This window comes from Drosophila elegans, unplaced genomic scaffold, assembly GCF_018152505.1.
Source record: "Drosophila elegans isolate 14027-0461.03 unplaced genomic scaffold, ASM1815250v1 contig_397, whole genome shotgun sequence".
Taxonomy (NCBI): Eukaryota; Metazoa; Arthropoda; class Insecta; order Diptera; family Drosophilidae; genus Drosophila; species Drosophila elegans.
The window spans coordinates 3,113,122-3,139,190 of record NW_024545782.1 but is presented as its reverse complement, the minus strand read 5'-3'; the positions used below and the strand labels follow the sequence as shown (position 1 = coordinate 3,139,190).

General features: G+C 41.0%; 3 protein-coding genes across 3 annotated transcripts; 1 reads left to right on the top strand and 2 right to left on the bottom strand.

Moving 5' to 3' along the window:
- The first annotated feature begins 123 nt into the window (after positions 1–123).
- Positions 124–2,514, top strand: LOC108135465. The gene is made up of 3 exons (XM_017256207.1): positions 124–135; positions 1,200–1,352; positions 2,136–2,514. The coding sequence occupies exons 1-3, from the start codon at positions 124–126 to the stop codon at positions 2,511–2,513; spliced, it is 543 nt and encodes a 180-aa protein (XP_017111696.1). The 3' UTR covers position 2,514.
- Positions 2,515–7,028: 4,514 nt separating this feature from the next.
- LOC108141878 (WD repeat domain phosphoinositide-interacting protein 2-like) lies at positions 7,029–8,406 on the bottom strand. Its single transcript, XM_041708821.1, has 2 exons — positions 8,378–8,406; positions 7,029–8,107 (listed from the first exon to the last, which is right to left on the bottom strand). The coding sequence occupies exons 1-2, from the start codon at positions 8,404–8,406 to the stop codon at positions 7,162–7,164; spliced, it is 975 nt and encodes a 324-aa protein (XP_041564755.1). The 3' UTR covers positions 7,029–7,161.
- A 4,735-nt stretch (positions 8,407–13,141) lies between these two features.
- LOC108141886 lies at positions 13,142–25,969 on the bottom strand. Its single transcript, XM_017265499.2, has 8 exons — positions 25,468–25,969; positions 24,364–24,545; positions 23,824–24,297; positions 20,406–23,759; positions 18,149–19,871; positions 15,643–17,284; positions 15,481–15,584; positions 13,142–14,196 (listed from the first exon to the last, which is right to left on the bottom strand). The coding sequence occupies exons 1-8, from the start codon at positions 25,691–25,693 to the stop codon at positions 13,703–13,705; spliced, it is 8,199 nt and encodes a 2,732-aa protein (XP_017120988.2). The 5' UTR covers positions 25,694–25,969; the 3' UTR covers positions 13,142–13,702.
- Positions 25,970–26,069: the final 100 nt, after the last annotated feature.

Below are 26,069 nucleotides of genomic sequence, written 5' to 3'. Positions count from 1 at the left end.
ATTTCAGCGACCGCATTAAACATTTCAATAATCAGCGCCATAAAAGTCTGGTGAAAGAAGCGAGATCAGCAGGTTCGCGTAAGAGTTGGACCCATCCACAACAACAAGGCCGATTATACAAAGATGACCTCAGGTGTAGGCCATCGTTAAGACCACTCAACACACCTAAAGCATGATTATATATGTGAGAGAAATCTCTTTAGAGTTGCAAATTTTATCGCTGATGGCCCGGCCCTCGTATATGTTTAAGTCCTCGAGTGAAAAAAGTGACAATTGTTAACCAACAATGCGCAAAATATCAAAATATCTGATGACTCTTTAAAGTTTTTATTAGCTAAAGTTTGTGAAAGGACTAGGGACTGTATCAAATGTTTAACGTTTATTTTAATAGTTTTGATAGCATTTATTTTTTAATGTCTGAATAAGTCTTAAACAAGAAAGGCAGCAAACTTCGGCAAGCCAAAGTTAATATACCCTTGCTGCATTGCAAAAATTTAATATTCTTGAAAACATTAAAATTATGATTAAGTTGCGTATATCTTTAAAAACATTGAAGCTATAATGATTGTCAGCTTAATTATTCGATAGTTCCTATGGCAGCTATACGATATCGTTTTCGTATTTTAATGTTTATATATTTTTATTGTTTCCGTGGGAGATATATGATAGATTTTAATTTTTAATTTAAACCGTAATTCTGAAATATTAAACCATTACTATATGTCGAATAACTAACAAAAATAATTAAAAAACAGCAAAGTTATAATTTTTTTTCAATTATTTCTTCGATTGTTCCTATGGGAGCTATAGAGTATGCTATAGTCGTCCGATTTTGATGAAATTTAAACCGTAATTCTCAAGCTTCAAGGTTTTTTAACATATACGCAAGTAAGTCATAATTTTAATGTTTTCGAAAGTATTTAATTCTTGCAATTGCTGCAAGGGTATATGAACTTCGGCTTGCCGAAGTTTGCTTTCTTTCTTGTTTTTTTTTAGTTCTTTGACATATAGTAATGGTTAAATATTTCAGAATTACGGTTTAAATTTCATCAAAATCGGAATACTATATCTTATAGCTCCCTTGGGAACAATAAAAATATTAAAAATTTTTTTTTTTTAATTTAACTTTTTTATTTTGTAATTATTTTTAGAAATTATTTATGATTAATTAATAATTTGACTGTTCAAAATTACGCGAGAAAAGCGACGAGGAAGGCGGAGAAACTCCGGAACTGGGATTGGAGAACGTGGGCGGTGTCTTTCTGGTACTGGGATTCGGATTGTTATCGGCCATGGTACTCGGATGCACAGAGTTCCTCTGGAACGTCAAGTCAGTAGCTATTGAAGAAAAGGTAATACTTATTTGCGCTTAATAAGAAGTTACCGTAAGGTAAAGCCTGTTCAAAACTACACAAATCTAGGATTTTTTCGATCTTTAACAATAGTATTAAAAGTTATAATGAAAATTATGTTTATGTTTAGAAATGAACACATTTTTTATTATGTTACCATATTTTAAAATGTGTAAGTTAAGCTTTTCGCCTGTTTTTGAGCCTATTTTATTATATTCGAAGAGTAAAAGACTACATTGTATGCAACAGGTAGAAAAAGCAAAGAATTTATCTTTCCGTATGAGAACGAGATTTCTGGGATTTAGATTAAATTTAGTTATTTTTTAAATTTTGTTACGCCCACTTGAATGTCCACAAATTACAAAACTCTGTAGAGACCCGGTAGAGAAAAGTTATTTGGCGGTATTTGTTTGTTCTGTGTATAATCAATCAACAATTTTTCAATTCGAATTAGATGTAATAAAGAAATTAAAATTGAAAGATTTAATTGCTGTGCTCAGGCCACATTAATTTTCTCAGCGCTTATAGAAAAAAATCAAATGCAGTGTGACCTGAAAGTGGAAAATTCTCAGAAATATACCGCATTATACTCCAAATATTCTTTAAGTTTACCATAATAAAAATTCATTTTTATAAAGCGATAGTATCGATTGTGAGCCCAAACCTTAGATGTTTTCAAATTTTTTCGACCATCGATAGTATCGATAGTGCTATCGATTTTTTTACCAAACCTATTAAAAAGTCTTGAATAAGTCCTGTTTAACCAATTGCTTCTCTTGGCAGATATCACTTAAAGATGCTTTTAAATCTGAGGCTTTGTTTGCGGCCAAAATTTGGATAACCACCAAACCTGTGCACACAAGCTCTGGCTCTGGCAGCTCATCTTCGGCCAGTTCCTCTTCAAGTCGCTCAAAGCATTCTTCAAAGTCGCAGGGCGTATCTATGAAAAGTCTCAAGAGTTCAGGGGATCATGACGTAGAGGCATCGGTACACAGCAAACTGAAGAAAATCGGTTCCATGTTCTCACTAAAATCACAGAAGACAACCACTCCGCCTCCAGAAATAGGCTGGAAGTTGGACAAGTCAACGCAAATGGATGAATTCCCAACTCCAGAACGCGAGTCCGAGTTGATCCCAGAGGTAGCCCAGAGCCAGAGATAGAACATCCGCAACATCGACATCATCATCATCATCATCATCATCATCATCACCATCGCCATCATCGCCATCATCACCAACATCATGAACAAGATCAGGAGCATGAAAAAGATCCATCGCCACTTGATTGATGTATTTTGGGTACCAAATGTAACAATGAGACAACATCTTATCGTCCTCCACCCCAAAGACCAATTTAAGGACTTTTCATACACAAAAAAAATCATTTGTCTAATTCACCAGGGACTATAAATAATGATTTTTTTCTCAAACAAAAAAATTACATGTTATGACCCTAAAAAATAATGGTTTACGCAAATATCATTCTCTTCATCCAAATAATGCATTTCTGCCATGATTTTTTTTCGATTAGGTAAAAATTTCTTCAACAAAAATTATTATTTTCAAGTATTTAAAAACTATTATTTTTGATAAAAAAAATAAATTATCAAAGATTTTTATTGTTTTTACTCAAAATAAAACTCAATTGTAAGTCCTTGCGTTAGATTTTTTGGAAAATTGTTGTATACACTTGTATGGGGATCACAAAACTACCGCTCAGTACTTTTTGGGTTTTTTCTGCGTTAAAGAAAAAAAATTTAAATCAAATTAAAAATAAAACGTCATGCCGCCTGCGGTACTCATATCCTTGTATATGGATCACAAATCCGCCCCAAAGTACTTCTTCTTTTTCTCCACTGAACAATAAATTAGAGTACTTAATGATTTTTATTTTATTCCTCTCAAAATAAAACTAAAAACTAATTGCAGCATTTACTGAATAAATACGTAAATACTTTTGCGTTTTAATTTTACTTCGTCACAATGAAAACAAAATTTCGATTGGCAATTAGTCGTATTATTATGCTAAACACTCATGCATTATCACTTTTAAAATCGCTTATCTTAAACCGAATGAAATAATACTAATTTTTTTATTCCTACGAATTGGGCCACAAGCGTAATTGTACTCTGCGCAGTTTTTATTGGCAAAGAAAATTTGAGTGCCAACTATGTGAGCAACCTAAAGCGGCATTAAAAGCGAAAGAACTAAAGTAAAATGAAAATAATAAAAAAAAAAGTGTTTGGTGGTAACGGGTCGAGGAACAAAAATAGCTCAATCAAACGTGAAGTGTTAGCCACCTTAAAAAACAGAATCATCTACTTAAAAATTGACTCGGCCGAAAGGTGCAATCTCGGAATTCTCGGTGTAAATTTCCGATTCGTTGACCAAGGTAAAATTTGCGTTAAAACGTTGGGTCTGATAGAGCTGAAGGCATCGCACCGAAATTAAGTCCAGATTGGCTGATTATTGCATGTCGATAGACAAAATTTATACCATCACGATGCACAACAGTCGAAACGTTGGTCGTATTAAGCAGAACAAAATGATCACTGATCACTGGTGGATTTGTTACGAAAGTTTTGCTGAATGCGTATGATCACTGATCGTATTGCAAAAATTCTTCCATCATGATCAGCAAAAAAGGAGCGTGAAAATAGTACGCTACCTTTTCTTGATACATGATACATAGCTGATAGCCTATATCGATGGTGTAAATATAGTTAAGAATAAACAGAAAAAAAAAAAACAATACAAAAATAAACAATAACGGAAGCAAACTTCGGCAACTCGAAATTCATATACCTTTGCAGCTATAGCAGCTATTGTGAAAATTAAATATTCTTGAAAACATTAAAACTATGATTTATTTGCTTATGTATATGTTTAAAAACATTGAAGTTATGATGATTTACAGCTCAATTATTCGATAGTTCCTATGGCAGCTATATGATATCGTTTTCCGATTTAAATAAACTTAAAAGCGTAATTCTGAACTGTCAAATTATTAATAAGTCAAAAAAAGTTAAAAAAAAAATTACAAAATAGAAAAGACTACCTGCAATAGAAAGACAGCTTTTGGGAAAGTTTCATGAAGATAGCTTTAAAACTGAGAGACTAGTTTGCGTAGAAACGGACGGACAGATGGACATGGCTAAATCGACTCTCCCAGTGATGCTGATCAAGAATATATTTACATTAAAGGGGCGGAAACGTCTCCTTCACTCCGTTGTAAACTTTTGACTGAAATTCAAATATCTGCAATGGTATAAAAATATTAAATTTTTTAGGCTCCAACGATTTTTCTGGCAAAAATGAGCCTTTCAACCGTTTTCAGGTTGAGAGGTGCGCGAATTTCTTATGGTTTCAGTCCTTTAAAAATTGCTTGAGTTCTACATTTATAACTTACAAGAAAGAAAAACTTTCACTTTTTGGAATTTTTTTTTTTATTTTTTTGGTTAAAGCTAAAAAAATGCCTTTGAATATAATGAAATGAACAAATTCACGAACAAATTGTTCGCCTCCATCATTGCAGCCATTTTTTTCTCAGGATATACGAATTAACGTAAACCTATTTAAAACAAAAAAAAAGGTTTTATTTTTTTAATTATTTAGGATCCATGCATTTTGGGGTCCTGATTTCGACTAAATAGGTCAAAGTTTGCGACAAGACCGATTTCTTGGAAAATAACGGTAAAAACCGATATTTATGTTTTTTTTTTTGGCAATTTGACCTTTATCAAAAACACATCCAAACAAAAGCTCGAGTCTACTTGAAATACACATTTCATGCTCAGTGACTTTTCGGTAGAGGTATTATTTAAGGAGATATCAACCAAAGTTGAGTGCAAACTATCTGAACGTTCATCGATATATTATCGGAATGAAAATCATCGATGTGCAACATATATATGCCGGCAAAATTTGAAATTAATAAAAAATCGGAGATTTTTGTAAAAAAAATTTTTTGACTGCTTCGCTTTTATTCCAATCGTTCATTTCTTCTCTAATACCTTCCTTCCTTTCTGCACCATATCTGCAAGAAAAAGCCTTTACAAACAGAAAATAATAACAAAAACTAAACATTTTTTAAGAAAAATCTTCCTCTATTAAATATAAGTAATATAAAACAAAATAAAAAACAATTAAGTAAAATCATAAGCAAATATTTTAAATTCAAAACCATAACGATAATTTAAATAAATATTATGATGTTATTCGAGTGTAAAGCTTACACTGTAAACTGATTTTATGTCTGAGAAATATATAATTTGATCAATCGGCAAGAGTTATATATGGGAAAACCTTAGAGATGAGCAATTAAGCGATAGTTTAATTTAACTCCATAAGAGTTAAGTGATGCCACCCGGTCAAATTTATTGTGCGCTCATTTTAAAATGTACGGTTTGAAGGCAGAAGTTTTCTGCATTTTCTTGTTAACTATCAGCTTTACGCAAAATAAAGTCACAAAACATGAAACAAAAAGTATTGGGGTTGTTCAGTTTTTATTGCATTTTCTATTTTAATTTTTTTTTGTATTTATTGCTTCGTTAAACTAGTTTTTAATTATATTTTTTGTTTGCACTGAAAAGTGTTTTCGTAAAGTTTTTGAATTCGAAATTCCTTAAGTAATTTAAATTATTTCATATGAATACTTACAATTTTGACTAAAATTTTATTTTTTAAATATATATTTTTTTAATATTTATAATATTTACGATATTGTTATACATTATTTGGGTAAACTTTTTTTTGCAAAGCTAGTTAAATACGTTTGTTTTTTTCTTTTCTTCTCTTTTAAGGTACATTATTTGTTGCTTTTCTTTCTTGCTTTCGTTTTTTTACTTTTTTATTTTTTGTTTATTTTTTAGAGCTTCTGTCGCACAATATTTTTTAACCATGTAAAAATAAATGTATTCTTATTAATTTAATTAAATTTTATTTTAGTTTATAATATTTTTGATTATAATTAAACGAAAAGAAAGTTAGCTTCGGCAGGCCAATGTTTTAATACACTTTGCAGTCAAGTAATGAAATCAAAATGATAAAAAGGATATGATAGAAAACCATATTAGGCAAAAAAAGCTAAATGAAAGAAAAATTCGAAATAACGAAATGTATTAAATTTTACCATATTGTTCCTATGGCAACTATAGGGCATAATTTCCTGATCGCCAAGGATTTTGTCAGTTTAGATTAGGGTGGTCCAAAAAAACCCAACTCTCACCATTGAACAGAAGCGTTCAAAAACCAAAGAATTTTATTTTAAGTTGTATGCGTTGCGCAATGGTTTTTTAAGTTTCCATTTAACTAATTTACTGATTCGACATATAAAAGCCAGCTCGAATTTTGTGCAAAGGATTTTTCTCACCATTTCTATTTTGTGAACTTTTTTATATCAGTAAAACATGAGAACAACATAAGCAATTTTTTGGTAGAAAATCTGAATTTAGTACGCCACTTGGATGATATGAGCAGACCATAGAATGCATTATTTTAACGAATTTTGTTTTTTATATTATTAAAAGCGCACAAAACAGCTGGTTAGACGAATGCCTTTAAATTTCTATACAAATTTGGACCAACCTAGTGTAACTATACAAAAATACGGGTTGGAATGAATCAAAAATATACGAAAGGCTATAGAATAAAGTCAACCTATTTTGATAAAATATTATGTATAGGTTCTAAACACCATAAAAACATCACTCAGGGCAACTTTAAATTTTCTCAAATTAAATTTCAAATGTATAACGATTGCAAAAGTTTCAAATCTCTAGCTTTTAAACTGAGCTCGCTAACCTAAGGTTAATTTGAAGGGGCAAATTTCATTGGACATTGGTAAGCTAGGTAAAGGGTAAATAGCAGTCGGATCACTCGACTGCAACGTTTCTTCTTGTTTTTAATTGTTTTAAGCAACCCACTGGAGTTTTGTGCACCTCCGTTTGTAAAATACCGGTCATAATCCATCCTGTCCCGAGTGTTAAACAGATCCCAAAACGCCCCTTGGGCAACCAACTTACCTATCGCCTTCAGTTCGACGCTCTCCACTGCCCGCGCGTCGATCTTGAAGACGTGGACGGTCTCCGTGTTGGAGGAGGCGCAGAGGAAGTCCCCGCTGGCCGAGAAGACCAGTGAGGCGATGCGGACGCAGCTGACGCCGCGCCGGAACTCCTGCACCCGCTGGCCATTCTTGACGCAGAAGACCCGGATGACGGTGCCGCGCTCGGAGGCGGTGGCCAGCAGGGCGCCGCTGGGCGAGAAGGCCAGGGCCGAGAGGGGCGTGTCGTGGGCCCTGATGGTCATGCCCGTGCGCAGCTTGCTGGCGTTGAAGATGCGCAGCTCGCCGCTGTTCTGGCAGACCGGGAAGGCCAGGTGCGAGTTGAGGGACAGGGCGCACAGGCCCTGCTCGTTGGGAGCGATGTTCTCGATGGAGTGCAGGATCTTCATGTCGCGGATGTCGTGGATGTGTATGCTCTCCGCCAGGCAGACGATCAGCCGCTGGCGGTTCATGCGGACGCACAGGATCTCCGACGGGTAGAAGCAGTTGCAGATGTCCTGCTTCTTCTTGAAGTGCAGCATCTTGAGGCAGTTTGGCTTCTGGGCGGTGACCAGCACCACCAGCGAGCTGTTGAACAGGCGCTCCACTATTCGGATCTGCTCCGTGTTGTCCTTGGCGAAGATCTCCTCCACCTTGTCCTGGCTGGCTATCGAGTACAGGCGCAGGCCCGTAGGACTCAGCACGGACAGGGATCTATCGAGAAAAAGAGAAAACGTAAATAACAAGCTTTATGTAGATTTTGGTTGTCCCAAAATGACTTTCTACCAAACCCAAACCGAAATTCCAATCTCGTATCCGAAAAACCTCTTTCGTTGATAACAAAAAATATTAAATACCCTCCAACGCAAATTTAAAATAACATTAATTAATCACAAGCTTAGAAAAAATCTCAAAAGGACTGTTTAATCTAAAATCCCCCTTGAGATATTTGAGTTATAATAATAATAATATCACTTTGGCCACCTCATCAAAAATGGATTCCAGTACTCCATAACATTTTATTAAAAGCTGTATTTTTGTTATTTTTTATTTTTCCCGTTTTGTCCACCATCTTCTATTTTCTCATCACTAAAAGTTTTGATTCAAATTTACGTTGGTGGCGTTCACTTTGAGATAAATATTAAAATATATTTAGTGTTTGAATGTTGATCATCTTAGACTTATCAAAACCAAAACATTAATAGGTATTTAATCTTGTTTATAAATTAGTGATACCACAAAAAAAAAAAGTTTGAAAAAAAAACTTATACATACAAACACAATTTTTTTATTATGCCGTTACTTTTAAAGAAATTTTGCAGGTTAAAGAAAATAAAATTTATATACACAATCAATCCATGTTTTCGAAATAAGGTAGAAAATGGGAATAATTAATAAGAACACAGCAACAAATAAATTCTAAACCATTTTTTGGAAATTGGCGCTATAAGAACTTGTAAATACGGTAAAACTTAACAAAAAATCGCAAAAAATTACCATAATTAAAAATTTTTCTATCATTTTTGGTCAATAACTCGACCACACCTCCACAAATACGACGTTTTTTGTACCCTTGCAGATGGTATTATAATTTCAGTCAGAAGTTTGCAGCGCAGTGAAGGAGACATCTCCGACCCTATAAAGTATATATATTCTTGATCAGCATCACTAGTAGAGTCGATCTAGCCATGTCCGTCTGTCCGTCCGTTTATATGCAAACTAGTCTCTCAGTTTTAAAGCTATCTGCATGAAACTTTCCCAAAAGTTGTCTTTCTATTGCAGGTAGTATATAAGTCGGAACGAGCCGAACGGACGACTATAGCATATATCTCCCATAGGAACAATCGGAAAAATAAATGAAAAAAAATTATAACTTTGCTGTTTTTTAATTTTTTGTTTAGTTCTTCGACGTTTAGTAATGGTTAAATATTTCCGATTTACGGTTTAAATTTCATCAAAATCGGATGACTATAGCATATAGCTCCCATAGGAACAATCGGAAAAATAAATGAAAAAAAATTATAACTTTTCTGTTTTTTATTTTTTTGTTTTGTTCTTCGACATTTAGTAATGGTTAAATATTTCCGATTTACGGTTTAAATTTCATCAAAGTCGGACGACTATATCATATAGCTCTCATAGGAACAATCGGAAAAATAAATGAAAAAAATTATAACTTTTCTGTTTTTTAATTTTTTGTTAAGTTCTTCGACATATAGCAATGGTTAAATATTTCAGAATTATGGTTTAAATTTTATCAAAATCGGACGTCTTTATCATATAGCTCTCTTAGAAATAATAAAAATATATAAAATAACTATCAAATAATTGAGCGGTTAATCATCATAGCTTCAATGTTTTTAAACATATACGCAGTAAATCATAATTTTAATGTTTTCAAAAATGTTAAATTCTTGCAATAGCTGCAAGGGTATATGAACTTCGGCTTGCCGAAGTTTGCTTTCTTTCTTGTTTTTCCTTTATTTCGAATGAAACAAATTTTCATACCCTTGCAGAGGGTATTATAATTTCAGTCAGAAGTTTGCAACGCAGTGAAGGAGACATCTCCGACCCTATAAAGTATATATATTCTTGATTAGCATCACTAGGCGAGTCGATCTAGACATGTCCGTCTGTCCGACTGTCCGTCCGTTTCTACGCAAACTAGTCTCTCAGTTTTAAAGCTATCTGCATGAAACTTTCCCAAAAGTTGTCTTTCTATTGCAGGTAGTATATAAGTCGGAACGAGCCGGATCGGACGACTATAGCTTATAGCTCCCATAGGAACAATCGGAAAAATTAATGAAAAAAAATTATAACTTTGTTGTTTTTTAATTTTTTGTTTAGTTCTTCGACATTTAGTAATGGTTAAATATTTCCGATTTACGGTTTAAATTTCATCAAAATCGGACGACTATAGCATATAGCTCCCATAGGAACAATCGGAAAAATAAATGAACAAAAATTATAACTTTGGTGTTTTTTAATTTTTATTTTTAGTTCTTCGAGATATTGTAATGGTTAAATATTTCAGAATTACGGTTTAAATTTCATCAAAATCGGACGACTATAGCATATAGCTCCCATAGGAACAATCGTATAGCTGTCATAGGAACTATCAAATAATTGAGCTGCAAATCATCACAGCTTCAAGTAAATCATAATTTTAATGTCATCAAGAATATTTAATATTTGCAATAGCTGCAAGGGTATATGAACTTCGGCTTACAGAAGTTTACTTCCTTTCTTGTTTTGATTTAAAGTGTTTTTATAACCCTTGCAGATAGTATTTAAATTTTGTCAGCAGTTTGCAACGCAGTGAAGGACACTATTGCGACCCTATAAAGTATAAATATATCTTCTTGATCAGCAAAATGTAATTTTTTTTCAATAATTTTTGTATTATTCCTTTCGTTTCTCTAAAGAATTAATTAATTCATTTTGAACAAGAAAGAAAGCAAACTTCGGCAAGCCGAAGTTCATATACCCTTGCAGCTATTGCAAGAATTTAACATTTTTGAAAACATTAAAATTATGATTTACTGCGTATATGTTTAAAAACATTGAAGCTATGATGATTAACAGCTCAATTATTTGATAGTTATTTTATATATTTTTATTATTTCTATGGGAGCTATATGATATAGACGTCCGATTTTGATAAAATCTAAACCATAATTCTGAAATATTTAACCATTGCTATAAGTCGAAGAACTGAACAAAAAATTAAAAAACAGCAAAGTTATAATTTTTTTTCATTTATTTTTGCGATTGTTCCTATGGGAGCTATATGCTATAGTCGTCCGATCCGGCTCGTTCCGACTTATATACTACCTGCAATAGAAAGACAACTTTTGGGAAAGTTTCATGCAGATAGTTTTAAAACTGAGAGACTAGTTTGCATATAAACGGACGGACAGACGGACGGACAGACGGACATGGCTAGATCGACTCTACTAGTGATGCTGATCAAGAATATATATACTTTATAGGGTCGGAGATGTCTCCTTCACTGCGTTGCAAACTTCTGACTGAAATTATAATACCCTCTGCAAGGGTATAAAAACAGCAATGTATAATTTGCTGTCTTCTTCCGATTGTTCCTATGGGAGCTATAAACTGTCTTCCGATCCGGCTCCTTCCGGTTTATATATTACCTGCAGTACGAAGACAAGTTTTTGGAAATTTTTGTTGCTTTAAAACTTAAAACTAGGTTACGTAGAAACATACATACATACAGACGGACATGGCTAGATCGACTGTCCTAGCGATGCTGATCAACAATATATATATACTTACAGGGTCAGAAATTCTATTATAAGGGTATAGAAATAATGATTAATTTCGGCAACTGGTAGGTATACTAATTTATTTATTTATTTATTCACCAATGGATGGATAAATCCTTATCTGGCTATCAGCTTATTTAACTTTAAAACTAAATATTAACTAAAAAATATTCCCTAAGTAATTGCCTGACCACATCCTTCTTGGATCCCCAAACCAATCGAATTCTTAGTGGTAAAGAGTTTAAAAGTCTTAAAGTTCTTAAGATTGGCTCATTCCGCGCATAGTTAGTCCTCGCAGCACTTTCATAAAATGGGATGATGGTAGGAAGAGACTCCTGGCTGGGACATTGAATTTAATTGAGCTTAATATGAATGGACTATCAATATTACCAATTAGAACATCGTTCGCTATCGAACGCCGATCTACTAGACTGCAGGTATGCAGTAGGCAACATTGGCTAGAGTAAGCTGGCAAAGGTTCCGAAAAGTTTAACGGCTGAAGTGCAAATTTTAGGTATTTTTTCTGCAGCCTCTCAATTTTATTGATATGAACAACACTTGACGGGTTCCACAAATAAAGGAAGCATATTCCACTCTTGAACGCACAAATGCTGAGAACACTGTCAGTCGTGAGTATGGGTCCTTAAAAAGTATAGTGTTTCTTTTAACAAATCCGAACATTGCATATGCCTTCGGCAGAATATGGTTTATATGGTTAATAAATAAAAATTTACTGTCGAAGAGGACCCCAAGATTTCCTAAGGTTTTTATCCGAACTGACTTAGTGAGCCAAAACTTCAAAAACAAGATCGAAAACAATCTTTATCCGCACATTAAACGGACAAAACTTGCAAAACTGTATCGTAAAACGATAAAAAACGAATCATCTGTCGCTCATACCTTTTCCGAGTGTTTAATATTTGTTTTGCTAGACTTTGTATTGATTAAGTGACCGCAAAACAGAATTCTAATCATATGTTTTGTTTTTTTTTTAGAAATAGTTCTTACCATTTACGACTCAAGACTACAAGTATTTTCGATTTCGACAATAGAACGAACTTTAAATGGGGGTTTGTTTTAATCCTTTGGCGAACCTGTTGCAAACTATCGTTTGAGTCTCCTTTTTTGGGCTACTAAGAACTAAAAGGCATTTAAAAAATATATTAAACCATATTCAGGATTTTCTCCTTGTGCAGCACACCCAACTTAATTCTAATTTCACCTACTTAAACCAATAAATTTTCGAATATGGATGTAGAATGATAAGACAGTTGGTTTTTTTTATATTTTCAACTAATGATAAATAGTTTTATTGTGAACATTCAGTTTTTGTCCATCTTTGATTTTAATATACCATTTGCTTTATGTTATAATGGTTACGTAGGTTTAATTTATAAAGTATGCACTGCATCATCGTTTCAATTGCTTAGTTATGTATTAACTCAAACTACAATTTGTGTACATGTCAATGCAGGTAAGCATTCGCAATGAACTAAATGTATATTTATTGACTATGTTTATCTATAATCATTAGTTTCTTTTATATTCATATAGTATTAATGGTATGTATCATATATAACTCACGATTATTTTGTTAGGGCTCGAAAAATATACAGCTAAAATTAAAATACTTAGCGTAGTTTATGTTTGTTTTAGCTAAACTGAAAGAGCACATAAAGGGAACTAAAATTAACGTTAAAAAGGCATTGGGAGTGTTTAAATGGGAGTTGTAATCAAACGAACATACAAATTCAAAATTTTGTAATGAATTTATCGCAAAAAAAAGTAAGTTTGGACAACTTTTTACAGAATTTGGATCAAGTTTGAAATATCGTTTGTGGTTTATGATTTAAGGGCCAGATTGTTTAAACATAAAGTCTGTAATAATAAATTAATGCCAAGATTGCTGCATACTCTTAAGTGTACCTTCTTTTCTAACTCTACAAATGGATTGTGGTCATCTTACACACGACAATCCCACTATATATACAAATTTTTCTTATGCGCCCGGCGGCGCTTGTTATGTGTCATAATCGTCCTGTTGCGAGCTAAAGTAGCTTACCAAGCCACTGAACTCGCCCACGGCAGCTGCTCCCGTGGATGCTGGAGCTCTGGTTTCATGAGCGGATCCCGAGTCTTCTTCGGCAATGGCAGCCGGTGAATTCGTCGATTCGGCCGGTCCTGGAACCTCGCCCACTACAAGGGGCGACTTTCGTGTGGGGTACGCCTCCAAGGTGGTCAGCTTTTTGCTGGTTATCACAGAGGCTACCGATGGCTTGTGGCTGAGCGCTTCGCTGGGGAGTGCCGGTGGAGGGGCTGTGGCGGGTGGAGGACCTGAAGACTGCGTCGCAGGAATGGGAACCAGATTCTTCCCATGCGTCAGAGAAGAGACCGAATGATTCGTTGGCGTCCCTGCTGGCGGAGCACTTACGATAACCGAACTTGGAGCAGCATGGGCAGAAGGCGTGGTCAACGGCGGAGGAGGGGGATAGTAGCCATAGGGGGGATAACCACCTGAAAGTTTGAAGAACATTTTTTTTATAATATTCGGTATTGCAAGCTGTATGAGCTTTCAAAATTTAATCATACGCATGGTTCAATGGATAACTAAGCCTAACAAAATTGTGGAGAACATTGAAAAATGTTTTTACTATTTGATTTAGAAAAATCTGAAACTGGTATACTTTTTTGTTCAATGCTGATCAGAATTATTTAACTATTTCTATAGTGGTATGTTGGGTATATGCATTTTTAATAACTATCTTAAAAATGGTTGAAAGTGAGAGAAATATTTGATATTTTTTAAGAAGAAAACTTCAAAAAAACTGGGTGGCACAGAATTTTAAATTTGTGGATGACACTAAGTTTTAAACCAAACTAATATTGCGTGCGCATTAAAAGACTCTGTTTGTTTAAGGGGCAGGATGGATTCCGAGGCTAAAAATAAATGATTTTTGCGATTTTTTGCCTATATTGCCTATATTTTAAGACTATCTAAATTTTTTTTTTATATTTACTATTTATCACGTGACGGCGGTCGGTCGCCTCGACTAACAGTGATATAACAAAAAAAAAAAAAATTGATTTATTTAATATATTAGTTGGTTGTGCGGATGAATGAAATTAAATTAAAAAAATATGCGATTTTTAAGTTTTGGCGCGGTTTTAAAGTCGAAAGTAATATTTTTACATACAAAGTCAGCCTATTATATATTGCAAAAATATTAAAAAACATAATTTTAATAAAAAATTTCTTTTATCGGCAAGTATTTACTGTATAAAGGATGAGTGCAAAATTTTATTCAGATCGGACAATTTATTTTTGAGTAATGTTACGCACCGACTTGAAAAACGTAGTTTTAAGAAAAACGCGTCTAAAGTATTTTACCTAACGCAAACCTGCCTTGAGCACAATTACGATATAATCGGTATCTCAGCGAGTTTTTGTCCGATCGACAAGAAATTTCACAGGACATTCCTGAGATGTTGTAGTTTTATATAAAAAATTATCAACATTTTTTTTTTAATTTGCAAACCATCCTGCCCCCTTAAACTTTGCAACTCTTGTAGACAGACAGATATGGCTAGTTCGACTCGTTTATGTTGAAATAAAATATGCTTTATAGGGTCGGAAACTCTTCCCTACACATGCTACATATAGTATGTAGATAAAATATATACAATTAATAGAAAATTTAAGGTATATGAATTCATAATCGAGCTTTATGTAGTTACGGAATTCAATTAAAAAAATTAGATTATATTTTATCATTGGCAGTATTTCACTAAGATGCTTACGTGGTCCGGCGGCAAAGTCAACGGCTCCCGGTCGCATACTTCCAGGTCCTGGAGGTCCTCCGACGCGAGGCGAGTAATTGGGATTGCCATACATGGGCGGGGCTCTGAAAAGATCAGCGGATTAAGGGCATGCATGTCTCAACCAAGTTGTGTGTGGCTCACCTGTAGGGATTCAAATGAGGCGAGGCGTGTCTCGCTGGTGGCGGTCCGGAGCCAAAGACTCCGCCCATGGGCGGGCCAGGCGGTCCGCCGTGGTGCTCCGCTCCGTGGAGGTAGGGCGGCCTGGAACTGGTCGCTCCCCCGCTTGCCGCTGTTGTTGTTGGTGGGCCAGATCCTCGCAGTGGCGGCGGCGGTCCATAGGTGGGTCGCATCGATGCGTGTGGCGGTGGCAGACCGGGCGGCATCTGCGGTCGCAAAAGGTGTCTAGGAGGTCCTGCCGACGACGACGACGACGACGACGAAGGGGAGCGGGTGCCAGGGACGGCGGGTCCAGACTGCTGGCCGGCTACTTGTCCGTAGAACCGAGCCAATTCCGCACTGCTAGGATACATGCCGCCGGGCGGCGGTCCATGACCTCGTCCGTGGGGCAGCGGCAGGTGCGCCGGGATCCGCGTGATCACAGAGGCCTGCGGAGCGGCGGACACGGGAGCGCTGGCGGCAGCTTCCTCGTGCGGCTTGAACAGCGGCTGGGCAGCCTTGGCCTTCTCGGCGGGCATTGGCCCCGGCGGAGTCGATGAGGAAGTGGCCGCCGTAACGGCCGCCGCCGTCTGCTGCTTCTGCAACTGATCTCTGAGGGGTGTTACCTTTTTCCGCCTGCCCCTTGGCTTGGAATCGGTCGCTGGACTGCCCGCCGCTGCGTCGGGTGGACGGGCTGCAGCCGAGGCTGCGGCGGATTGCATGAGATGCGCAGCGGCCGCCGCTGCCGACGGCATGGACATGACCAGCGGCAGGTGTTGGGCCGATCCGTGCCCGGTCGCATAGTTTCCACAGCCCAGGGGCTGGCCAAGGGGGGCGGAGAGGGCGTTTTGCAGCAGATGCATGGCCTGTGGCGGGGCGACCGCCTGCGACAGATGACGCTGCAGCATGGGATGCATGCCTTGAGGTGGATGAGGAGGCAGCAGCGATGCGGGCGGGTGTGCCGAGCCAGAGGCGAGGGGAAACTGGTGGCGCAGAAGCGGCGGATGCATGGTGGGCATGGGCAGACGCTTGCGGTGTGGCTCCTGCAAGCCAGACGCACTGGGAGCGGCAGTTGGAGGGGCAGTCGGAGCAGGAGCTGAAGCTGTCGTCTCGGGCGTCACCTTGGTGGATTGCCGCGCCTTTGAGGGCGTCGTGCGCAGCACCTCCTCGGCGCCGGGCAACTCACGGGCAGCCACCGCCGCGCTGAACTGCTCTTCCTCCTCCACCATGCGGGCGATCGCGTCCTCCATGTCGTCGGGCAGATCGTCGGGCAGCTCGGCGTCGTCCAGCTCCGACTCGTCCACGTCGTCCAGGTCGCCAATGGTCTCCCCCTTGCGCTGCAGGTAATCGATGTCCAGCACCTTGGCCTGCCGAATCACCGAGAGCGGCACCGTCGACAGCGAGTCACCGCTGGCCGCCTTGCCAGGTGTCCGCTTCTCCGGCACAGTGGCCCCGGACTTGATGGGCGTAAGGCGGGGCGTGGCCGCCAGCTTGGCCCCTTCGGCATTCTTCTCTGCCAGCATACGCTTGATCTCCTCCTGCCGCTGGATAAACTTCTGACGCTCCTCAGGCGGCGTGTCGGGTCGATGGACGCCTGGCTTGATGCCGCCATCAGAGCTGTCGTCGTCTACAAACAAGGAAATTAAGAAATTACAATCAGGAATGCTGAAAGACCCAGTAAACAGGGGGCTTAGGAAACAAAAAAACCTTTAATACAAGTGACCTTTTTTAATTTTCCTGCAGTTTCGAAAATAAAACGAAATATTCTTTAAATCACTTTGGGGTAAGGGATATTTAGGAGGCCGCAAGAAATTGTAATACCCACTGCAAGGTATTAAATAGGATTTCTAAAAATTTAAAAATTAGATTAAGTTAAAAAACTTTTCAATTTTGATATTTTCTTCTTCAAAAAAGAATGTACGCCTTTTGTTGCCCTATTAATTAGCAGTAACAAGAAGATTGGTTTTACTTTTTAGGTGGCGCCATCTACCGAGTTGCAGAGCAAACACAACAAGCTAAGAGCGAGCAGCTCCCCCGCCCCCGCTAACAGATCTTTCTCTCTCTTCCGCTCTCTCAAATTTATGAACTCAGTTTAAGAAGTATGCAATGACGTCATAATGTAACTTAAAGCCAATAACTTCTAAAATTATGGTTTAATTTGGATAATTTCTTTGTGTTTCGATAGATATTGTCAGTATAGACATATAACGCCCAACAACTGGCCTTTACCAAGTCTCTGAGTGGCACGACAGATATTCGCGATTTTAGTGCGTTAGATTAGTGAATTTGAAATAAACTTATTGGACTAAGTAAAAACTGCATGCTAATTCCTAAATCTCGCTAGAGATTCTAGATCGACTCGGCCCTTTCTTAATCCTGATAAAGAAAATATATAATTTTAAAGATAGGAAACGCTTCCTTCTTCCTGTTACATACTTTTTAAAGTAAAAAAAAGATACCCTGTTTTATAAATGATTTATGATTTACTTACCGTCCTCGATGTAGGCGTACCGGCGTCCACGGGTGCGAGTGCGATCGTCGGAAGCGGCGCCGTCCTCCTCCTCCTCGGAGGACGCTGGCTTCTTCTTCTTGGCCTTGCCCTTGCCCTTTCCCTTGCCAGCCTGTGACACGGATGCGCTCGGTTTGAGGGGTTGAGAGCGGGGCTGCTTGCCGGAGCCCTTTCCCGACAAGGGAGCACCCTCTTGACCTTCGTCATCCTCGTCCTCCTCCTCCTCCGGATCGCTCTCGCTAATGTCATCGTCGGAGTACTCCAGTCGCTTGACCTTCTTCGCGGGCTGGGGAGCTGGCTTCTTCAGCTTGGGGGACTTCCTGGCGATGCCAACCGCCGAGCCCGACTTCTTGGCGGCTGCAGCCTTCTTTTTCTTCTTGGAGGAGGGATTCCAGGCGCCGTCTTCGCTTTCGGAAGTGGTGTCGTCGCACAGGTCGGCACTGTCCACGTTCTCGGACAACTCATTGTCGTCGTCTTCGGTTTCAGTTTCCGTGTAGTCAGAGTCCTCCTTTTTCTTTTTCTTGCTCTTTGCCGCTCGTCGCTTCTGATCCTCCTCCTCACTTTCGTCGCTCTCTTCCACCACAAACTTGCGATCCTTTCGCCTTTCGCGCGCCGCCCTTCGAGCAGCCTTCCGCTGCTTCTTGCCTCGACCTGGTCGTCTGTACACCTCCAAGCTCGAGTCCGAGTCTCCGGAGCCAGACTGTGAGCTGTCCTCATCGGAGTAGCTGGACGTTTTGAAGTCCTCATCGCTGCCATGATCCTCCTCGCTGCTCACATCCAAGGTGGTCAGTTTGCGAGGCTTCTTCTTGGCCGGCGGTTGCTTGAACTTGCTGCTGCGCTTGAGCGGTATCTCATCCTCGGACGACGACGAACTGCTGCCGCTGGACTTGGCCTTTTGTTTCTCTTTCTCGACGTCCGCCTTCTCGTGCACCTCCTCCTCCGCTGGCGGATCTTCGCATCGCGTCTTCTCCTTGTCCGCCTCAATGATGGTGGATATGTCCTTGCCGCGACCTAGGTTCCCTGCACCGGCGACCTCGTCCATCTCTTTCTTTAAGGCCGAATTGATGAGGTCGTCGTACTCGTTGAGCCGGTAGCTGACATTGATCTGTCGTCGCTTGCGCAACTTGTATATGGGCTCGTCGTCCGAGTCCGAGAAGCTGCTGCTGTTGCTGCTGCTTGAGCCGGAACTTGATCCCGAGCCGGATCTAGAGCCACTGCCCCCGGATTTGCCGTTACTGGAGTCGGACTCGTTTCCACGGCGGCGTCGAGTGCCCCGCTTGGCAGCGCGCCGATTACTGCGTCCATCGCCGCGACGCCGCTTCACCTTGTCCGCCTTGCTGACCGTCTCATCGTCCTTCTCGTCCTCGTCATCGTCCTCGTCCTCCTCCTTCTCCTCCTTGAAGCCATCGTTCTTCGCCGCCTCTCGCTCCTGACGCTCTCGCTCCGCCTGCTCCTCGGCCAGGATCCGTTCGTGGTGCTTCTGGGCCACCAAGGTGTCGAACTGCTGCAGCTGCAGGTCCAACGCTGTGATCAGCTGCTCCTGCTGACAGGGAGGACAGTGCCAGTCGCCCTCGGGGATGTAGAAGAGCACTGGTGAGAGGCACGAACAGTGGTAGCCCTTGTTGCAGGCCGGAGTGTCGCACAATAGGATCCACTCGGGATGGTCAGACTTGCCGCACTTCTGACACGCCTCCTCCGCGTCCTCCTGATAAAATATAAATAATCGAAATATATTATCATACGAATTCTGCTCTAATCGTTGATCGATATATATATTTTTTGATTTCTTCATTAGTTTCAGAGTCAAGTTAGAAAAGAGAACCCCTAATTTTGGCCCAGAATTGGTAGATGCTTCTACAGCTTGTATAATGAGTTTCCGATACAATGAATGTCCGTCTGTCTGTCCCAGCAACCATATTTAACCGAAATCTATTTTTTAATTAAAATATCTACTTAAATATTTAAAAAAAAAACTTACATATTAAAACTCAAACTTAGTTGCTAGCTAAACTCAGTTTACAAATGTATCTTTCCTGTTGAGCTGAGCTTTAAAACCCAAATTTTTTGATCTTATATAGAATACAGATTCGCTAGACCAGCTAAACTCACTGCTAACTTCTGACTTGAGTTACAAAATGAGTTTTAAATCTGATCCTTTTCCCGTGTAAGATTTTGTGACCCAAGTTTAAACACCATTTAGATAAAGCTTCTCCTTTTTAAAGTTAAATATTTTGTGTACCTTCTCCTGGTCTTCGGCGTTTTCCTTGCGCACAGTGCGCGCCCGCTTCATGGGCACCACCTGGGACTCGTCCTCCAGCTCGGATTCCGGCGAGAACTCGTGGTCGGAGCGGAAGAGCGGCGAGCCGGGGTCCGTTTCATAGTGCGGTGGCTCCTCCTCTTCCTCCTCGCTCTCTGGCTGCTCTTCGGAGTCCGATGACCAGGCGCCATCCTTGCCAGGACACTTCTTTTTCTTCTTACTGCGAGCCTCCTCCTCCGCCTCGCTGGCCTCCGACTCGGACTCCTCGCCCGAAGGCTCCAGCACTGTTGGATCTGCCTCCTTTTCGGCCTTCTTCTTTTTCTTGAGCTCCTGTTTCATGGAGCGCAGGGCCACCTCCTCTTGCTTTCGGCGCTCCGCCTCCTCTTTGATCTTCTGCTGGGCGATGCGACGAGATTGGCGCACTGGCGTCTCCGAGTCGTTGGTTTCGATAATATTGGTGGTGTCCACCTCACGCTTTTTTCGCGGCCCACGTCCACGGCCCACCTTTGCCTTCGGTTCCTCTTTTTGCTCCTCTTTTTGCTCCTCTTTTGGTTCCTCTTTTGGCTCCTCTTTTTGCTCCTCCTTGATTACTTCCTCCTTTGGTGTTTCCTCTTTCACTGGAATGCCCTCGACTGAATCCTTGTTGATCTCAGATTTAGGTTTGACTGAAAGTTTACAAGACTCCTCATGGTCATCTTCGGATTCCTGTTTACCCTCCGCCTTCACTTCCGTCACGGACTTATCCCTGGCCCCGCCACGCGTCCTTTTGGGCTGAGGAAGCTCGGAGTAAACGACAGCAGCACCGCCTCGCCGACCAGAACGACGAGCAGATCCCTCCGGTGGGGAGGATTCTTTCACGGGAGGCGACGCATTCTGGGCTGGCAAGGCAAGTGGATCCTCCACCTCCTCCTCCTCGATGTCCTGCTCGTTGTTGCGCTTTAGCTTCTCGCTGACGGCGGAGGGAGGCGGCTCACTGGGCGAGGATTCCTTGGCGAAAGACTCTTTGGCATCTTCGCTGCTGCGACGCTTGCGATGACGTTCCTCCGGTTGGACAAGTGAAGCACTGGGAACTGGCACGGCAGGTACGATGGTCTCACTGTTCGTTCGCTTTCTGGGGATAGCTTCCTCTTCGCTCTCCTCCTGCCGCAGTTGAGTTAGAAGATTCTTCTTCAGCGGCTTCGTTACCGGCGACTTCTTTGGTGGACTAAAGGAGCTGGTGGCAGGAGTAGCTTCTCCAACTGGCTGTGGCGGTTGCACATCTTTTTCCGGGACCTTCTCCGAAGATTGCTCCTGCGAAGTCTTCTCGGGCAAGTCCCTGTCCATTGTTTTCTTCTTCTTTTCGATAATTTCCTCCAAAGTGGGCTTTTGCTTACTGACTGGAGCTATAATCTTACGCCGGCTACGCGGATCCTCCTCCCCGCTGGAGGATGTAGTTTCCTCGATCTGCGTCTTCTGAGCCTCCACCTTTCGTCTGGCCTCCGCGTTGGTGGTCTTCGGTCGCATCTTGATGCGCTTGCCCCCCACATCCAGATCATCCAGCGTGGGGTCATCATCCTGGGGCTCCTCCTCCTGCACTTCGCTTTCGGAGGTCGAGTTTCTGAGAGCTGGCTGAGATTCGTTAAGACGTCTCTTGCGGTTTAGTAGCATAGAAGGCTTAGGTACTGAAATTGTCTGGTCGACTGAAAGTGACTCGGCATCCGCCTTGCCTTTCATATCACCCTCCTTCGACTTATCCTCCGAAATCAGGCTTTTGGAAGTACTTGCCACTTCGTTTTGTACTTTTTCCGGTATCGTGTCTTCTGCGTGGGAGGAATTATCACTTTTAATGGTCTCGTGAGAGATTGTGACCGCTTCGCTACTAGATCTAATCCATTTCTTCTTCAGATCGGAGGGTTTATTGTCATTCGCAAGCGTTTCTGGCACAATTTCAATGATTTTTCTAACATTTTCTGGCTCAACTTTTGATTCGTATACAGGACTTAGATCATCGATTTGGCTTACAGGATGTTTAATTAAAGATTTGGATTTATTGACGCTTTTAGGTGTTTCAATTTCCACTTCTTTAGCGCTCGTTTCCGTTTCCGGCTCAGTTTTTGTTCTCTTATCGTTTTGGTTAGGTTTATTTGTTTTTTCTTCACTGGCAATCTTGTCATTGCATTTGCTAGCCGTATCAGTATCTCTGGTAGAATTCTGCAGATCAGTTAACGACGGTTTTTCCTCTGAGGACAGTTTTTTAACTGGACCATTTTCCTTGACGCTTTGTTCTTCTTCTAAACAGTCCTTGGCTTTTTCTTTAGTATCTGCATCCTTATCCTCAGATGGGAATGGTTCGCCTTTATCTAAGTGGTTCTTTGCGTCTGAACTCGACACTCCTTTTACTGCTTCATGTACTTTAGAGATTTTGTCATTCGTTTCGATCACCTTGATTTTAAATTCCAGCAAATCCGTTTCACCCACTTGCTCGGACTTTCTCTCTTTCATTTGTTCCTCTGAGATTTTGTTTTCGTTAGCTTCTGGGCTTTTGATAGTCTCTTCGCTAGGAGCAGCAGAGACTGTAGCTTCAGCGCCTGCTGGAGTCTCTCTGAGTTCGCTGCCATTTCGGGGCGGATCGTCCTCCCTGCACTTTTCGCTCTCCCCATTTGTTTTCTCCTCGCCCAAGCTGTCGAAAATGCTGCGCCTCGCCTCCGGCTTTGGTGTTTGCTTCATGGGACTCAGCTTGAGGCACCCCGGCTCTCCAAAGAAGAAGGTGGCCTTCGGCTCCGTTGTCTCCACGGTTGTCTCGTCTACGGCAGCTTCATTTTTGCCATTACCGACGAGACAATCGCTTCCCCATCCTTGACCGATCACAAAGAGCACCGGGTCCGCGATAGCTTCGCTGAGCTCCAGCTCATCCCCGCAGTCAAAGTTGCTCAGAAAGGTGAGGGGAACGGCCTCACAGTCGCGGCCTGATCCTTGGCCCCGCACCTCTATCGTTGGATCCTCAATCGCCTCGCCAACTTCTTCCTCGTCGTCATCTTCTTCGATATCTGCCGCCGCGCTGTCGATGTCCTCTTCTTCCTCCCCCTCGTCCAGTTCAGAGTCCTCCTCATCCTCGTCCGCTTCTTCCTCCTCCTCGTCCTCCTCCTCCTCGCCGGACTCGCCTTCGTTCTCGTCCTTGGTGCTCTCGTAGCGACTGGGCTTCTTGATGCGCTTGGTGTCCAGCAGTGTGGGCCGTTGCTTCTTCTGCTGCTCCTCCTGGGAGGCCGTAGGGCTACTGTCCACGTCGTCGATGGAACGCTTTTTGGCCGGCGACGGTGAAGCGCTGCCCCCGAGCTTCGCCTGGCTGATGAACAGTGGCTGAAAGAGCGATAGTTGAAATGAATAGTTCTGGAATGCCTGATGGATGCCATTGCATACGTACCTTAACCTTCTTCGATTTTTTCTCCTCCTGCTCGGGAGAGCGCAGTTTAATCTTTAGATTTGGCACCGTTTTTACGGGCTCCTCCTCATCTCCATCTCCATCGCCAACTCCATCTTCCTCGTCATCCTCTTCCTCTTTTTCCTCTGGCGGCGGTGGTTTGGCGGGACAGCTGTTGCTGCTGCTGGTGTCCTCGTCGGCCTCACCAATGTCCTTCGAAGGCAGCACCACCTCGTTTCCGCGCAGCCTGGCAATGAGATTGACGAACTCTTCCCGGTTCGTGGCCACCACCTGCCAGATCTCCTCGTCCAGATGCTCCTGGTAGATGCGCAGGTTGCAGTCGGCGTCCTGGGTCAGCCAGTAGGCGTGGCCCAGCCGATCCCGCCCAATCGGCTCCGAGCGCAAGGTGTCCGCATTCAATGTGAGTATGTGGGCCCGGAACTTGGCATTGCGCTCAAACTGACTTTCGAGGAGTTCCTGGACACGGGTAAACGACACTTTAGCTCTGCCTCAGTCAATGATCAATGGCATTTCGTCTCTTACCCGGAATATTCGCAGTTTGACCTTCAAGCTGGAGTTCCTGTAACCAAACCGCTCGATTTCCCAGGCGTCTTGGACCGAATAACCGAAGCAGAACTTGCTGAGGGCAGACTCCCAGCTCTTCTCGTGAACCGTCTTACGGGTCTTCCGCAGCAGCTTTATATGCAAGTCCCTGAGCTCGGGAACTGCAAAAATAAGTTATTATTAAGTGTTAGGACTAAATATATTTTGACTAATATTTTGGTTAGCTTTTATCAACATGAAAAGCAGAACTACTAATAAGGTGTTGTCGATAATTTATACAAGTGTTCATGGACTGTAATCATAACTCATTTTTTTGTATCGAAATACATTCAACCTTTTTTTATTCTAAACTTACAATCTTATTTGATTTGATTTTGTATCGTTTTGACAGGAGTAAAACCGTTGCAAAAACAAAATAATATTTAAAAAGTTTCACGAAATTTTCAGTCAAAAAATGATTTTCTATTAAAAGCTAAAATAAATGTCACAATTGGTTCAGTACTTAAATGAAATTTAACTAATTAGGTGATGACAATAATTAATGCTAATGCTAAAAAAATCAGTCTTGTTACTGTGTTACATTTGTTCGATTTAACAAAAAAAAAAAAACATTGAAAAATAAAAGTGAATAAAACAACCGGGTACAATGAAACTTCATGTTTGTTAACTTGGCATTCAATATTTTCTTTCTGATGTGAAATTGTTATTAATAACAAGTTCACTCTTTGCATGTGCAATAATAGTGAATTGTATAAATATGTGTCAACAAATCAGAATGATACAATAAGTAAAAGAAGATGGGCAAATGAAAAATTCTTCGACAATAACAAATGGCCCAATGGGAAATATTTACATCTTTCACGGATTTGTTGTTGCTTGCGCTTGTGTTGGAAAGAAAACAAAAAGTTGTGCTCTTTTCGATTACTCTCTCTTACAAGCAAAAATGCGAACGCTCTCTCTCTCTCTCTCTCTCCCGAGTCAAAAGCAGACCAATTTAAAAACGGTATTTTCGTGGTATTACCCCCAATAATTCCACCTGACATAACTCAATTTGACAAAGCCCCGCCCCCACAAGCAGGTCACCTTCGTTGTTGCTGGTGAACCACTCTTGCAATTGCCTGAAGCTCGGCAGGCTCAGGCCCAAATCCTTGGCGAATTTCTGGAGGAAGGCGCAGATCACCGCGAAGTCCGGGTCGTTGGCGCACGTGTGGAGTGTGGAGGTCAGGGCGTCGTCGTCCTTGCACTCCTCCGATATCGCCTCCGCCGGAATGGGAATCGAACTCGGAACCGCGGCTGAGGACGCCGCCATTTTTCATGCGTCCCCGAGAACGGGTGAAAATTTTCGTGGGCTGTATCGTAACTACACTGGCAAATCCGCACAATGCGCACTGATTTCGCGAGGCATTTGTCCGAATCTCAAGCACTCTGGTCGCACGGCACTCCGAGTCGTCGAGTTTGCATATTTCTGGCCGCGAGACTGCGCTTTTACATGCGAAATTTCCTCTTTAAACCAAAAGAAAACGCTTTATTTTCTATTGCGAGTTGCAGTGTGGCCGTACCGACGTTTTCTGACAATCCTGCCCTCTGCACTTGTATTTCAAGCGGGTTGGCAGTCTGAGGCGAACTAGTTTTTAGTGTACTTTAGGTATGTGGGAACTGGATTGCAGTATGTGTTTGCGTAGGTT